The 14548-nt window shown below is 66.8% G+C and overlaps 1 protein-coding gene across 2 annotated transcripts in view; it reads right to left on the bottom strand.

Moving 5' to 3' along the window:
- Window positions 1-602: 602 nt before the first annotated feature.
- The window catches only part of RXRA (retinoid X receptor alpha), a 92093-nt gene continuing 78147 nt past the window's right edge, over window positions 603-14548 (bottom strand). For both annotated transcript variants that reach the window (XM_055541607.1, XM_055541608.1), the window contains exons 5-10: window positions 12619-12788; window positions 9276-9405; window positions 7847-7979; window positions 5753-5844; window positions 4197-4302; window positions 603-2596 (exon numbers count right to left, since the gene is read on the bottom strand). In XM_055541607.1, coding sequence (XP_055397582.1) covers window positions 2449-2596; window positions 4197-4302; window positions 5753-5844; window positions 7847-7979; window positions 9276-9405; window positions 12619-12788 — 779 coding nt within the window. In that variant the 3' untranslated portion in view covers window positions 603-2448. The remainder of the gene's footprint in view (window positions 2597-4196; window positions 4303-5752; window positions 5845-7846; window positions 7980-9275; window positions 9406-12618; window positions 12789-14548) is intronic.

Below are 14548 nucleotides of genomic sequence, written 5' to 3'. Positions count from 1 at the left end.
CAGGTCTGTGCACGCGGGGTCTCTACAGCACAGGTGTTGTCCACACACACCTGCGTGGGCAGGGACCAAATTCCATGGCGGGAGCAACATCAGCCCGTCACGCTCCGGCTGGACGTTCCGTCTGGCCCCAACCAGGGCCTCCGCGGAGCAGGGAGTGCAGCGTGGTCTCCAGCACTTGCCCCGGGGGGTCTGCCAGCCCAAACCCTCCTGGGACGCCCAGGGCCGGGGGCCGTCCTCCCCCCGGGGTGATGAGGGCCAGCGGCTGACGCGGGTGCCCTCTGCACGGACGTCCCCGAGTAGGCCAGCTTCCAAGGAAACGCCCAGTGGGGGACAAGCCAGAGGCTGGCCTGGCCAACAACTTCCGAACCTGAAAGGCAGTCGTCTTCGCTCCTTGGCCTCGGGAGCCCTGCCTGATGACCGAGCGGGAGGTGATGCTGGGGGGGGCGGGGGGGCGCGTGCCGGAAGCATCCAGTGAGTGGGGACGGCACAGGATGGCCAACGAGCTGACGTTAGTGCTATCTTTAGAAAATTAAAGACTGTCCCACCAAAATAATAATTACCAAAAAAATCACCTTAATTGAACCAGATTGGTCTACTGAAGGTCTGGTTAAAGAAAATGTCTATCTACCGAATAACGTGCCATGTCCCCACCATCACCTTTTCAAACACAGCAAGGACGTTACGATGACAGCACCCGAGGAGAAGGGGGGCTTGGCCCCAGGACGCCACGGGCCTGGCGACGGAGGAGGCCGGGGGCGGGTGCTGGGGGCCCCGAGGCCAGACCCCACAGGGCCCCCTCCTGGGCTCCAGAGCGGTTCAGGGCAGCGGGGCGGGCTGGGCATGGACGGGGTGTGTCCAGCTGCAGAAGGCACTGGGTGCGGGGTGGGGGGCAGACCTACAAACCCACCACCAGGGGGACCCCAGGGGGAGGACCACCAGGGTGCCTGCGTCACTCTGCTGACACCACCATGCCCCCAAAGGCGGCCAAGACTTCCGGGGGCACTGGGCAGGCCCCAGCTCGCCCCACCTCTGCCACAGAGGGCGGATGGGGCAGGTGCCGCGGCGGCTGGGGACGCATCTCCTGGGGGCGGGAATGGGGGGCCCCCAGAGAAAGGAGATGTCTGTGGCATCCTCCACACGGTTGGCCCAGGTGCCTCACGCTCAGCCTGGGCTGGACCCTGGAGGGCAAAGAATGGACACCCTCTTCCCCACAGAGGCCGGAAGGCCGGCCTGTCCTCACCCAGCCTTGGGGGCACCCCCGCACCCCCCCAGGGAGACAGGCTTGGGGGAGCAGCCACAACGCCGACCCCCGACTCCTGCTCCGGGGCCGCTGACGGGGGCGGCAGGACCCCACGCACCCAGTTCCAGCCCCCCCAGCCGACAAACGCCGGGTTTCGGGGCGTGAGACGGAAAAACGGACCGGAGGGAGCGCGCGACGGTGCAGAGGCCTTCACCCTGAGAGACCCGGCCCAGGACCAGAGCGGATGCGGACGGACACACGATGACAGCCCCACCTCAGGGGCCCACGAGACGCCTGCCACCCAAGGGGCCTCCCTGCCCACAGTGCTGCAGGCCCCGGCCAGCTGTCCGCTCCCCGCAGCAGACTGCCCACAGGTCCCGCCAGCTCTGGACCCCGCCTGCCTCCCTCAGCGTGCACGGCCGATTGAGGACCCTCCTCCCCTCCCGTCACCGTGGGCCTCCTGGGTGGGCAGCAGGCCTCCGGTCCACTAGAGATGGGGCGCGCCCTGCAGGAGTGGGGGCCAGCCTCAGCCCTCTGCACAGGCTGGAAGGTTTGGAGGCGGCCTGGACAGGACCACGTGGGACAGGAGCTGAAACCAGGACAACGCAAAGACAGCACGCAGGTGGGGTGGGGTGCGCGGGTGTCCCTGCAGCCTTAGGCGACCCCCAAACCCAGCACAAAGGTCGGCTCCCAATCTGACCGGCCTGGGGAGCAGGTTGAAAGTCATCTTTGGAAAAAGGGGCTGCTCACCCTTCACTCTGAGGGACCAGAGCCCCTCCCGTCCTCCCAGGAGGCGGGTGGGGGTCTTTGGCAGCCCCCCCCCCCACCTGTCCCCTCCTCCCAATCGCGGGTGTTGGGCGGGCAGGGCGCCAGCCAACACAGGAGGCAGAGGGATCCGTGCAAACAGAGGACCTCGCACGGGAGATTTCCAAACCCAGCGACCACAGAACGTGACGGAGCCCAGCCGCCCTCTGAACGCTGCGGCTCCAGGGGCGGCAGCGTGTACCCCGTGAGCCCGCCCGGGTTCCCCCCTCCCGGGGCTCACACCGGCTCCTGCCGCTCTGGCGGCCGCCCCGGGATGCCCGCTGCCGGGTCCAGACGAGTCGTGTGGAAAACGAGGAGGGCGGCCTGCAGCACAGACTCCGCAGCGGCGGGCCACGCCCCCAGGGCCAGGCGGGCAGAGGGCGGGGCGGGCCGGAACCGCGGGCCTAAGTCATCTGGTGTGGGGCCTCCAGCATCTCCATGAGGAAGGTGTCGATGGGCGTGTCCCCGATGAGCTTGAAGAAGAAGAGGTGCTCCAGGCACTTGAGGCCAATGGAGCGCAGGGCGGGCAGGCGCAGCAGCAGCTTGGCGAACCTGCGGATGGAGCCACGTGAGCGCCCGCGGCGCTCCCCAACCCGAGCCCCGTGGCCTGACCGCCTCACCGCCCCAGCCCCCGAGGCTGCCACGGCAGGGGACCTGCCTGAGCCGGGGCCCTTGAACGGGGAGGGGCCAGGGCCCAGGGGCAGAAGACCCCCAAGAGGACACCCCCAGGGCAGAGATTCAGAATAAAGGGCCGGTGGCCGGGCAGGGGCAGGGTGATCAGGGCTTCGAGGGGGACTTTAAAAGGCGGGGCAGGCTTTCTCCAAGGGCAGCAGGAGTCGCAGCAGGATTTTACGCGGGAAGAAAGGCTCTGAAGGCAGATCTGAGCACCAGCAAAGCCCCTGGCCACCGGGCGACCCTCCCTGGGGATGAAGCCGCTCCTGAGCTGGGGGGCAAGTCTGAGCTCCAAGAGGCCTCCAGGGGGGCTCACGCCAGCACCCACCTCGCCCGGAAAGAGCTGCAGCACAGCAGCCCGATGTCGAACAGGGCGGGTGCAGGGAGGGGGAGGGGCTCCGCGGGCTGCGCCTGCCCCACTGCAGAGTCTCTGGGAAGGACGCTGGGCAGCAGAGGAGCAGGGGAGACTTGGTGGGGGGGGCGCCTGGAGCAGGGATGCCAGGCTCCTGCACTCTGTGCCAAGGACAGCTGCCGTGTGGGGACAGGGCCCAATGCCCCACCCGGACGTCCACATCCACCCCTCCCTGGACCCCAGTCCCCACCCCGGGTGCTTCCAGGCCTTCTCCACACGACCCTCGGGGGACCCTGGGACCTCACTAATTATTAACAATGTCTTATTTCAGGGGGAAAGCCCCGGGCTTGGCTGCAACACAACCCACGTTTTAAAGGCAAAAATGCAGCTCAGAGGCTGGAGCGGGGCCAAAGAACGCGCTGTTTTCTGCTGAGCTGGCGAGATGGGCCAGGGCGGGGAGCCAGGAAAAACAGGCGGGCCTGCCACCCCTCCTCCGGGAAGTTTCACTTTAAACCAGATGAGGCTGGTCAGACACTTAACCGTGTGTGTGCCGGCTGGCGAGGCAGGCGAGGGCAGAGCCAGGCCTGGGGTCCTGGGGCCCCACCCGCTCCGGGCAGACAGAGGCCGGTCCCGGAAGAGAGGAGGCAGGAACCTGGACAGCCGGTCTGCAGGCACCTTCTCCCAGAAATCCACTGTGCACCCGGCTCGGGGGACCCGGCAAGGAGGCAAAGCCAGCCCTCCCAGGCCCACGGTCGGCAGGGAGAGAGCCAGGCAGACTGTGCTCAGATCACAGCCATCTGCTCCGCACACGTTTGTAAAGCACCTACTATGTGCTGGCTTTCGTCCCTGCCGGGCAGAGCACAGCAGGGCCCTGCCTCGAGTGGTTTCCTCTGGCGGCAGAGGAAAGCACCGCCTTGGTTTACGCGCTCTAGAGCCACGCGTGCCTACTGTGCGGCAGCATAGGGCCCATCTGTCTGGTGGGGCTGCAGGGAACTGTGAGTGCGCGCCTGCTAGGGTGGAAGAGTGCCTGGGTCCCCCGCTGCCCTGGGTGGGGGAGGGCAGCTGCCCTCTAACCCACAGGAGTGTCTGAAGGGCTGGGGCAGGCCTGCCGCAGCCCCCGAGGCCCACCTTCCTGGCTGCTCGGGGTACTTGTGTTTGCAGTACGCCTCCAGGGACGCATAGACCTTCTCGCGAAGCGCCTCCACCTCGGCTGGGTTTGAGAGCCCCTTGGAGTCTGCAGGGGAGAAGGGGCCACAGGTCAGAGCCCGGCCCTGGGAAGTGGGGACCCAGAGCCCCGGCCCGGATGAGGCGGCCCCGTGCACGCACCCTGCCTGCTGCGTACCGGCCACTCGACCTTGGGCCTGTCCCCTAACCTCTCGCCACCCCACTACCCCATCAGGAAGGTGGAACAGGCCTGCTTCCCCCACCCCTGGTTACCACAGCAACCACGTCACCTCCAGAGGCCTCAGTGCACTGGGTCTCAGCCCCTCTGAGCCAATGTAGGCGCCAAACCTTCTCCTGTCTGAAACAGCCAAACCCACGCTGTGGGGGCCGAAGCCACCCTGAGCCCTGGGACCCTGGCAGCAGCAGCCTGGTCTGGAAGGGGCTCTGCCTGTGGACAGAGATGCCTGGGACCAGGGCCACCAAAACCCCAGGGCCCAGGGGTGAGGACTGAGGCGCACGGGCTGCCCTGGGTCATCTGGGCAGCAGTCACAGGCCTCCCTGAGGCAGTGAGAGCTCTCCAGTCGGGCAAAGCTAAGCCCCTCTCTGCTCCTTCGTCTTCGAAGTCACCCCGCAAACTGACACCTGACAAGCCTCTCTCCACTGACCCCCAACAGCAGCCCCCTTTGGGCACTGGGATTCGGGTCCCTGCCCTGAGTGCGGCCCCAGACAGGCATGGTCCACCCTGATGGTTTAGGGGGCAGAGGCTGGAGCCCTCCTGCTGCCCATCTGAAGCCAGGGCAGCCCTGGGGACAGGCCTGCTCTTGGGTGGCCTCTGAGCTCCAGGCCAGGGGCCCCCACACCAGCCCTGCCCCGGCTGTCTGACATGCCAGCAGGGGCACCGTGCCCAGCGTGAATGCCACAGTGGCCTGGGGTCCTGGGCACCTCGGGAAATGCAGACTCCTCTGCAGCTGGGCCCCCGGTCCCCCTATACCTGGGCCTGTGCCAGCTCTGGCCACCTCCCTTCTGCCCCTGGCAATCCCAAGTCTGGGCCCCAGCAGGTAAAGCAGTGCCGGCAGTCAAGTCACGCTCGACTTCAAGGGGCCCCACCGGGCAGGGCTGTGTTGCCAGGGTCATGGGCTCATGCACAGGCCTGGGGACAAATGCCCCTGGAAACGGGCTGTCTCCACTAGGGGACCCCATCTTCACCCCAGCCTGACCCTCAGCACTGGAGCCTACGGAGGGTAAGGACTCAGGAGCCCTGCCGCTGCCCCGCCCTCCCACCGCTAGCACTTCCCCAAGAAGGCTCAGAGCCCGCCCCTGCCCCGGTGCTCCCCCAGCACCCCCAGACCAGCCGGGCTCCAAATCTCTGGCAGCGGAGCCCATTGCAAGGGAGAGAGGCAGGCTCAGAGGAGGAGCAGGGGGCCGACACCGCCCTATCAGTGGGATGTGGGGCTGCGGTGGGCGCCCCGCTGCCTTGGCCCCTTGGGGGGCAGACACCAGGCCTGGACGGCAGGCAGTACCGGGGTTGAAGAGGACGATGGCGCGCAGGCAGCCCAGCTCCGTCTTGTCCATCTGCATGTCCCGCATCTTGGACACCAGCTCCGTCAGCACCCTGTGTGCGTGGGGGGAGGGGGGCAGGCAAACATCAACATCCAAGCCAGACCGTGCCCTTCCCGGGGCCCCCCAGAAACACCCCCAAAGGACTCTGTGCAGGCCTGGAGGGCAGCTGAGAAGGGTAAGGCGATTCAGATCGGGTAGGACAGTCCCTGCGCCCAGCCAGTCCCCTCCAGCCCCTAGCGGGGAGGGGGCTCCTCTCCTCCAGCTCCAGGAGCTCAGCGTTGTGGGATTTTATTCCAGGAACCCGGAGACTAAAGGGGCACCGCGTGACAGCAGAGTGAGCCAGGGTCCTGGACGTCAGGGGCGAAGTCCACCGGCACACGTCCCTGCTTGGCTGCAGACCAGGCCAAGGCCCGGACGCGCATCCCTGCCACTCCCTACGTCCGCGGAAAGGCGCCTCCCCAGCTCTTGGCTTTCCTGCTCCTGGCTCGCTGCCAGAGGGGGCTCCGTGCCACTTCCCATCACCAGGCACCTCCCGAGCACCTGGGCCCCCGGAGCTGTCAGCTGGGCGCAAGGCCGGGGAGGGACAGGCTTGCTAAAGAAGCCATCTGTGAGCAATACGATCCTCTGGAGAAGGAAATGGCAACCCACTCCAGTATTCCTGCCTGGAGAACCCCACAGACAGGGGAGCCTGGCGGGCTACAGTCCATGGGGTTGCACAGAGTCGGACACGGCTGAGCAGCTAAGTATGTAAGCAATAAACCCAGCACCCCACAGCCCCCTCTCCGAGTTTACTGAACAAAGACACGCCCTACACTGTCTGCATCAGGGCCTGCCCAGGGTGCCTGGTGCAGGCGGGTGGGGTGGAGCAGTCAGGAGCCGCCCCAGTTCTTCCTGCGCTGTCCCACGTCCCACGTGGCAGCACGCTCCGCATTTGTCCCCAGGGGGCTACAGTAGGGGTCTCTGCTGCTCCCCTCCCTCCCACTGTAAGGCTCTTGTACTCAGGGGCTCGGGCTTCCCCGGTGGCTCAGTTGGAAAAGAATCCGCCTGCAACGTGGGAGACCTGGGTTCGATCCCTGGGCTGGGAAGATTCCTGGAGAAGAGAAAGGCTCCCCACTCCAGTATTCTGGCCTGGAGAATTCCATAGACCGTATACAGTCCATGGAGTCGCGGAGTCAGACACAACTGAGCGACTCTCTTCACTCAGGGGCTCACCTGGGACCCTACCCATTGCCTCCCCTCCCTGGGGTCCACTCACCCTGTGCTGAAGCCCCCCCTGCCCAAGGGACCCCCCCACAGCCCTCCCCAGCCCCTTCAGCTCTGGCTGGCTGAGCTGACACCCCGGTCTCCAGAAGGCCCAGGTGCTCTGACCTGGGCTCACAGGCAAAGCCAGCCAGGGATGGGAACAGGCATCCCAGTGACCCTGCCAGTGGAGACTTGACAAGTCGTGATTTTGGAGCCTGAGAAGAGTCGCCTGACCACCGCCCAGCACCGGCCGCCTGGGTGTGTGCCGAGAGAGGCGGGAGCAGAGAGCAGTGTCCCCATCGGGGACAGCCCGGAGCGGTGCTGGGACGTGGCCATGCGCCCGGGGCCAGGCCGCACGCAGGTTCATGGAACCACAACACGTAAGAGGAGTCCTCGCCAGCTCCCATGGAACAGCACCACCGTCTACTTCTGCTTTAAAGATGGGGCCACTTTCCTTCCCACACACGGATGTGGAGGGAAAGACACCGCAGTGGGAGCTGGGGTACACGGGCGGCCCCAGGGATTTTAATCTTAAGGAAGTTGCTTAGTTGTTGTCCGACTCTTAGCGACCTCATGGACTGTAGCCCACCAGGCTCCTCCGTCCATGGGATTCTCCAGGCAAGAATACTGCAATGGGTTGCCATTCCCTTCTCCAGGGGATCTTCCCGACCCAGGGATCGAACCCGGGTCTCCCGTGCTGCGGGCATACACTTTACCCTCTGAGCCACCCGGGACTTAGTCCTGGGGCCCTTCTGCTGTCTCCACAAGCGTAACCTCCATGCACAGCACAGAGGCCACGCGGGGGGCCCCACCTGTCGAAAATGGCGCCCACGCCCGCGCTGTGGGCACTGTTGCGGTGTACGTGCAGCCCGGTGGCCAGGAGGATGCCATCCTTCACGGCGATGGAGCGGTGCGAGAAGGAGGCGATGAGCAGCTCGTTCCAGCCTGCGGGGGCGGGGGCACGGGGTCACCGTGGTCTCCAGGCCCCGCCCGCCTCCTCACCCCTAGGACCACCCCCCCCCACTGAGCAGGAGCAGGGACTCGTCCACCTGCAGGGCTCTGGGGCCCTACCCCACCCCACCCCGCCCCGCCCCGACCCCCACCAGGCCCCCCCGGAGGCAGCTCGCACCCTCTCAAGGCAGGGCCTCCATGGAACCCCGAGCCCGTGACCCTGCCACAGAAGGGTGGTTCCCGAGCACTGACCCTAAAGTCCTGCACAGAGCAGCTCCTGCAGCTGCTTCACCCGGGCCCTCCACACTCAGGTGCCCGGGAAGTCCCTCTCTCTACGCCACTGGTGCCAAAGAGTGCGAGGGAGCCCCCAGACCCTCTTGGGCAGCCCCCAATGCAGACTCCCAGAGCTGACGTTTTGGGGGTGCCACAAAACAGTACATGATGGAACCCAGGAGTGTTGGAGCCAAAGGGAGACTGCCACTCTCTCTCTGAGAGTCCCTGGCACCCGCGGCATGGGCGCAGGGCTGAGGGAGGGCAGAGAAAAGACCCCGTGCGCATGCACTCCTGCAAACCGGACGCGCGAGCCATCTCCAGAGCGTCGCTAGCGACCGTCTCAGACCCCAGCCCGGAGCCCACGGAGCACTCGGCAGTGGTGGCTGTGGCCGTCACCGCTGCCCCAGAGGCTCCGGGCTGGTGGCTGTGACCGTGTCACAACGGTGATCCTGTTCAGTCATGACTCAACCCCAGGAAGCTCGTATTGGCCTCACTTTACGCAGAGGAAAACTGAGAGCCCGGGAGACAAAAGGGCTGCCCGCTCAGCGCGAGGACCCAGGGCCCCGCCCCACCCCGCAGGTCGGCATCTTTTCCTGTCGGCTCTGGGGTTGAAGTCTGTGCCCCAGTCAGAGTGAAAGCTCTTCCAGGGACCGTCTCCCCTACCCCTGGGCCCATCGTGGACCGACACCCGCTGGCCAGACACCAGGGCTCAGGAGGCTGAGGAGGAGACCTCATCAAGGGGCAGAACCGGGCCCCCAGCAAGACTGCCCTCCTCTGAGGCCCCGTCCCCAGCCCTGTGTCCCCAGGCCTTCTCCCCAGCAGCCCCCCGGCCCTTCCCCAGCAGGGCCCCCCACCCCCCTCCCTATGCCCCGTGCCCCGTGCCCCGTGCCTCTAGGACCCCACTGAGCAAGAGCAGGGCCCCGCCCTCGCCCCGCCCCTCGCCCCGCCCCGCCCCTCAGGCCCCGCCCATCGCCCCTGCCCACCCCTCGCCCCGCCCCCACCAGGCCCGCCGCTCACCTGCTCGCAGCAGGATGACCTGGTCGTCCAGGGGCAGCTCGGAGAAGTGCGGGATCCGCTTGGCCCACTCCACCAGCGTGAAGAGCTGCTTGTCAGCTGCTTGGCAGATGTTGGTGACGGGGTCGTTGGGCTGGGGAGGGGCACCGTGGTGAGCACCGTGCATTGAACAGAGCCCCTGATCAGGCCCCCACACGCCCGACCCAGCAGCGGGGGCTGACCAACGCCCCCACGACCCCCACGATCTCAGCCCCCGAACCCCAGCACAAAGGAATCGGCGAGCACGGCTGAGTGAAGGGTTCTGATGGGAGGTGACCCTGGAAGGTGTGGGTGGGCCCGGGGTCATCACAGAGCCCCTGCTGGGGGGGAGGACATGAGGGCCGAGGCCAAGGTCAAGGAGGGAAGAGCTGCCGGCAGACGTGGAAGAAGGGCCGGAGCCGGGGCCCGGGGCGCCGCCCCCACCCCCACGCCTCCGAGGGCCAGCCCTGCCGGTGCCCTGACTTAGCCCAGGGGCACAGATCTCAGACTTGGGCCTCGAGAAGCGTGAGGTGGTGAGATCTGGGCTGTTTTAGGCCCTCCGTTTGCTGTCACCGTGTCATGACCCATTCGGTCCCCACCGCGGCCCTTGGGCCAATGCCGGGTGACCTCGTGTTGCGGACCAGGCGTGGGGAGGGCGTGGGCAGTGCCAGCTCCTCTGGTGGTGGTGCTTCCTCCCAAATTTGGACGTGGCAACACACGAGGGAGCACCCGAAGCCCTTCTGGAAAGTTCCGGTCAGAAGGGGCGTGCGTGCGTGCTCACTCATGTAGTCGTGTCTGGCTCTTGAGACCCCATGGGCTGTAGCCCACCAGGCTCTTCTGTCCATGGGATTCTCCAGGCAAGAACACTGGAGTGGGTTGCCATTTCCTCCTCCAGGGCATCTTTCTGACCCAGGGATCGAACCCATGTCTTCTGCAGTGCAGGCGGATTCATTACCACTAAGCCACCTGGGAAGCCCCTAGCCAGAAGGGGACGCCCAGGCATCCTCACAAACGGGGGAACCCCGGGCAGCCTCAGTGGCTCCAGGCTCCAGCCCACGGGGCTCCGATGGAGAACCAGGCCCTGGGGGGTGGGGCCGAGGCAGCGTAAGCGGAAGCGCCTCATTCCAGGAACCACGTGGGCCAGGCATTCCCCACCCCCCCCACCGACGGCGTGGGGAGGCTGGAGGAGCTTCCCTGATAGAAACCATGTGCCCTCCTGCGGCGCGCAGTCTAAACAATCCAGCCGTGAAGGGCCGGCTGAGGGCTCTCTTGGGAGGCCTGTGACAGAGGGGCATGGAGGCCGGCGTGCAGAAGGAGTACCTGGGGCCGCGGGAGAAGCGGCTTCCAGGGCGCACAGCCAGTCAGGGGAAAGGGGTGGAAGGCACCAGCGCCCAGACGCCCCCAAAGTCACCGTCACACCGAGGCCCCAGGGGGCCAGCCCCACAGCATTCCCGCCTCCACCCAGGAGCACTCACCAGAAGCCCAGCACTCAGGGCGCCCAGACGCCACGTGCCCAAGCCCAGCACACCCTCTGGGCATCGCACACCCATCCCGGCCGCCGGATGACCGCAGCCACGAGCAGAGCCAGCCTGCACCGGGGACCCGGCTCACCCGAGCGACACACCCAGCGCCTAGCGAGCCAGAGCCTGGGGCCAGGCTCCAGTCCTCAGGGACTTTGCTCCGAGCCCTTCCAGCCCACAGCTGGGAGGCCAAGCTTGACGGCGGGGGTCCGGGGAGCTGCACTGAGGGGGGCAGAAGGCGTGGGGAAGACCGACAAGTCCCGGGCTGAAGCCCCAGAGGTCGGGCCTTCTCTAGTCACTAGCGGGAGCCCCCCCAAGCCCCCAAGGGGCCCAGCGCAGGCCTGGTGGAGTGGGCCAGGGCCTCGGAGGCAGGTGCCGGGTCATACCTAATAAGCTGGAGGCAAAGGTTACCTGCACCAGAGGTGCGGTGCTGGCCTGGAGGGAGGGGGTTCCCCCGGGGGAGGAGCTCGAACTCTACCAGGCTCCATCCTCTGAGCCTCATTCCCACAAAAAGACAAAACAGGCCTCATTCAACAGCAGTTTCCTGAGCTCTGGCCCCTTGCCGGAGAGGGCAGAGCCTTCCCTGTCCTAGGAATGGACCGCAGGGCCCCCAGGCTGGGACCTGAGGCTCCCCCGGGACAGACAGGTGTCCCTGGTCTGGGGGAAGGGGCTGAACGAGCCAGCCCCAGAGGGGGACCCAGGCCAATCCACCAGGAGCGGCCACAGCAGGGCAGAGCCCCCGCCAGCCAGCCCACCAGCCTGTCCCCTAAATCGCCCGCCTGTTCTGCATTCCCGGAGCACGCAGAGGGCAGACTCGTTTCCTCCCAGATGGTGTCCTCACTGGACAAGAGTAAAACCTGGCAGATGGTTGTCGATCCCTGACTTTTCCTTCAGGGTTTCTGCTCAATCGTGAGGCCCTTGCTGCCACTCTGGCTCCCCACTGGGACTAGAGAAGCCATCAGGTGGGGTCGGGCCACAGACCAGAGGGACTGTCGAGGGTCAAACTGGCGGCGGGCGGGGGGTGGTCACTGCACACAAGAGGCAACACGGCGGGGCAGCCAGCGTGGGGGTCTGAGAGGGGCTGCAGCCTGGGGTGCTCCATTGCAGGGGGACAAGGAAGCAGGGTGTCCTGAGACCGCAGGCAGGACGGGACCCCCACGCTCTGAGACTGGGGGGCCGTGAACAAGCACCTACGGGCGGCAGGGTCCTGTCCCTGACCGCAGCCGGGCACGGGGAACCGTCCGACGGCCAGGATGGAGAACAAACCACCACACTCGCCGCGCAGTGACCCCCAAGCGTCAGGGGCGCTGAGCCCCCATGATGGGGGCACAAGGCAGTCGAGAGGGAAAGGGCTCCCTGAGGAAAGCACACTTTGCAAGGCTGAAGCCGGAAGAGGAACGGTGGAAACCAAACGAGCAAGGGCCCTGGGGCGGGGGTGGGCGGGGCGTCCGGGCCACGTGAGGCAGGGACAGAACGGAGGGGAAAAGCCAGGAGGACCCCCGGGCCGCCCTGAACCCACACGGGAGACACAGATCATGCTAAGACCCAGTGTTGCCCACAGGCCTGGCTGCACGATGGGCCAGAGGTAACAGGAAGCTGGAAGGGAGCCGTAAAGTCCTGGGCTTTGAGCCCAACAACCGAAAACTCGCCCACCTGACTGGCAGCAGAGCCTCATGGAGGTGCAGGGGCATGGGCGGGTGACAGGGTCCCCCTCCAGGCAGGGGTGTGATGACGGGGCCCCTCCCAGGCGTGCTCCCAGGGCCTCCGTCCCCAGAGCAGAGCAGATGGACATGGGCGGGGGCGCTCACCGAGCTGGGGTTCAGCCCCACGTTCGCCTCCACGTAGGTCTCGGTCTTGGGCTCGACGGCCAGCTCGGCCTCCAGGATCTTCTCCACTGGCATGTCCTCGTTGGCGCTGCTGGTGGACTCCACCTCGCTCTCGCCCCGGTCCTTGCCCCGCTGCCGCTCCTCCTGCACGGCTGAGGCGGGGTAGGGGGTCACTGGTCAGCCCGCAGCTCCCGCGGCAGCCTCTGCCCCCGGGACCCAAGCAGCGCGCCTGCCAGCCAGCCAGGGCCAGGGAGAGCGAGGCTGCTCGGGGCCGGCCAGACCGCAGCCCCGTCTCTGCCCCAAGCCTGGCCTCCCGCTCCCGGGGCGGGGCTGTGCACTCTGAGAACAGAGCGCGCCGCCTCTCGCTAATTCATTCAACCACGGTTCACACCAGGACCACCCAGGGCCAAGGCAGACAGGGCCCCGCTCTCAGGAAGCCAACGGCTCAGCAGGGATCCCGAAGTGGAGTGAGAAGGGCTTTCATGGGCTATGGACGCAGGCACAGCCAGGATGGCTTCCCGGAAGAAGCGGCAGTGCAGTTGAAGAGACAGAAAGGCAGGGACGGCAGCTCAGGCAGGGGCAGGGCACGTGCCGAGGCAGAGGGGGTGTCCAGCATGAGGCTGGAGGACTGGGCAGATGGGGGCAGCATGGTCTCTGGGAACCAGGGAGAGAGGGAAGGGTTTATTTCAACACGCCCCAAGGAGACCCACGCGGAGGAAGGCCGAGGGGACCAGGCACCCCACGCTGGGCGTTCACAGACCCTCGATCTCAGAGCCCATGTAGCTCAGGCCGCCCTCTCCTAAGAGGGGCTGAGACCTCCCTGAGGTCACCCCGCAGGCCAATGGGACACTGAGCCACAGCCCAGCTGTGGACCCCACCCAGAGCCCCGCAAAGCCCCGAGGGGCTCCTGCAGTCCTGGGCTGACCCCACCACCCCAACTCTGCTGGGGACAGCAAGGACCCCGGACCAGAGCAGCAGGGGGAGTCCCCAGCGGGGAGAAGCCTAGTCCAAGGCCAGAGGGGCTGCCACAGAGCCCAGCACCCTCACAGCGGAGCCCTGGGCGTATCGGGCAGAGCCCCACGGACGGCCAGACAGCCCTGGGGGACAGCAGGAGCACCAGGACTGGGCGGCACCCCCGCCCGCCAGCCCCATCCCACCCTCCCGTGGTCCTGCCCTGCTGAGCCAGAGCGGGCCCAGGCATCCCCTTGACACCCCAGGTGCCCTCAGCACCCACCTCAGACAGAGCTTCACAGGGGCCCTGGGGACCCCAGCACAGGGGGGAGCTTGTGCAAGCCCACTCCCGGGCGCCGTGGTGCACACATGGCCGCCGCGCTGTGCGGAAGGGCCTGCTCGCAGCCCCTCACCCCAGGGGCCAGGGGAGCCTCCGTTCTCGAGCCTGGGGTCCCCGGGCCCCACACAGCTCCGTAACAGCCCACGTCGAGCCCTCTCCACCACGCCGACCCCTCTCCACCACACCAGCCCCACCGACGACCGTTCGGAGATGCCAGGACCCAGCGGTGCCCTTCTCCGGGCCATGGGGCGTCCTGAGGGCCAGCCTGACCTCCTTCCTGCCTCCACAGACGGCTGCTCACAGCTGCCCCCCCGCCAGGGGCTTCACTCTCCGAGCCCAAATGCTGACTCAAGTGAGGGACTTTCCGTTGGTGCAGCCGGACTCCAGACGGGCCGGCCGACGCTGCGGACCGGACCAGCTGGGCCACGGAGCCAGGCAGAAGGCTTCGGGCCAGAGCTTTTGCAAGCCTGGCGCTTCTGCAAAGTCTGACAGCTGGTGGGGCTGGGTGGGAAGCTCAAGCTGGCTGGCCTGGTCCCCGCTACCCCCACCCACAGCGGATGCTGGGCTGGGCCGGGCACCTCCTCAGGTCACCATCTGTGCAGGAGACTGGATCACAGGCCA

The sequence above is a fragment of the Bubalus kerabau genome, chromosome 11, assembly GCF_029407905.1.
Source record: "Bubalus kerabau isolate K-KA32 ecotype Philippines breed swamp buffalo chromosome 11, PCC_UOA_SB_1v2, whole genome shotgun sequence".
Taxonomy (NCBI): Eukaryota; Metazoa; Chordata; class Mammalia; order Artiodactyla; family Bovidae; genus Bubalus; species Bubalus kerabau.
The sequence above is the reverse complement of the archived record's forward strand: the minus strand, read 5'-3'. Positions and strand labels throughout refer to the sequence as shown.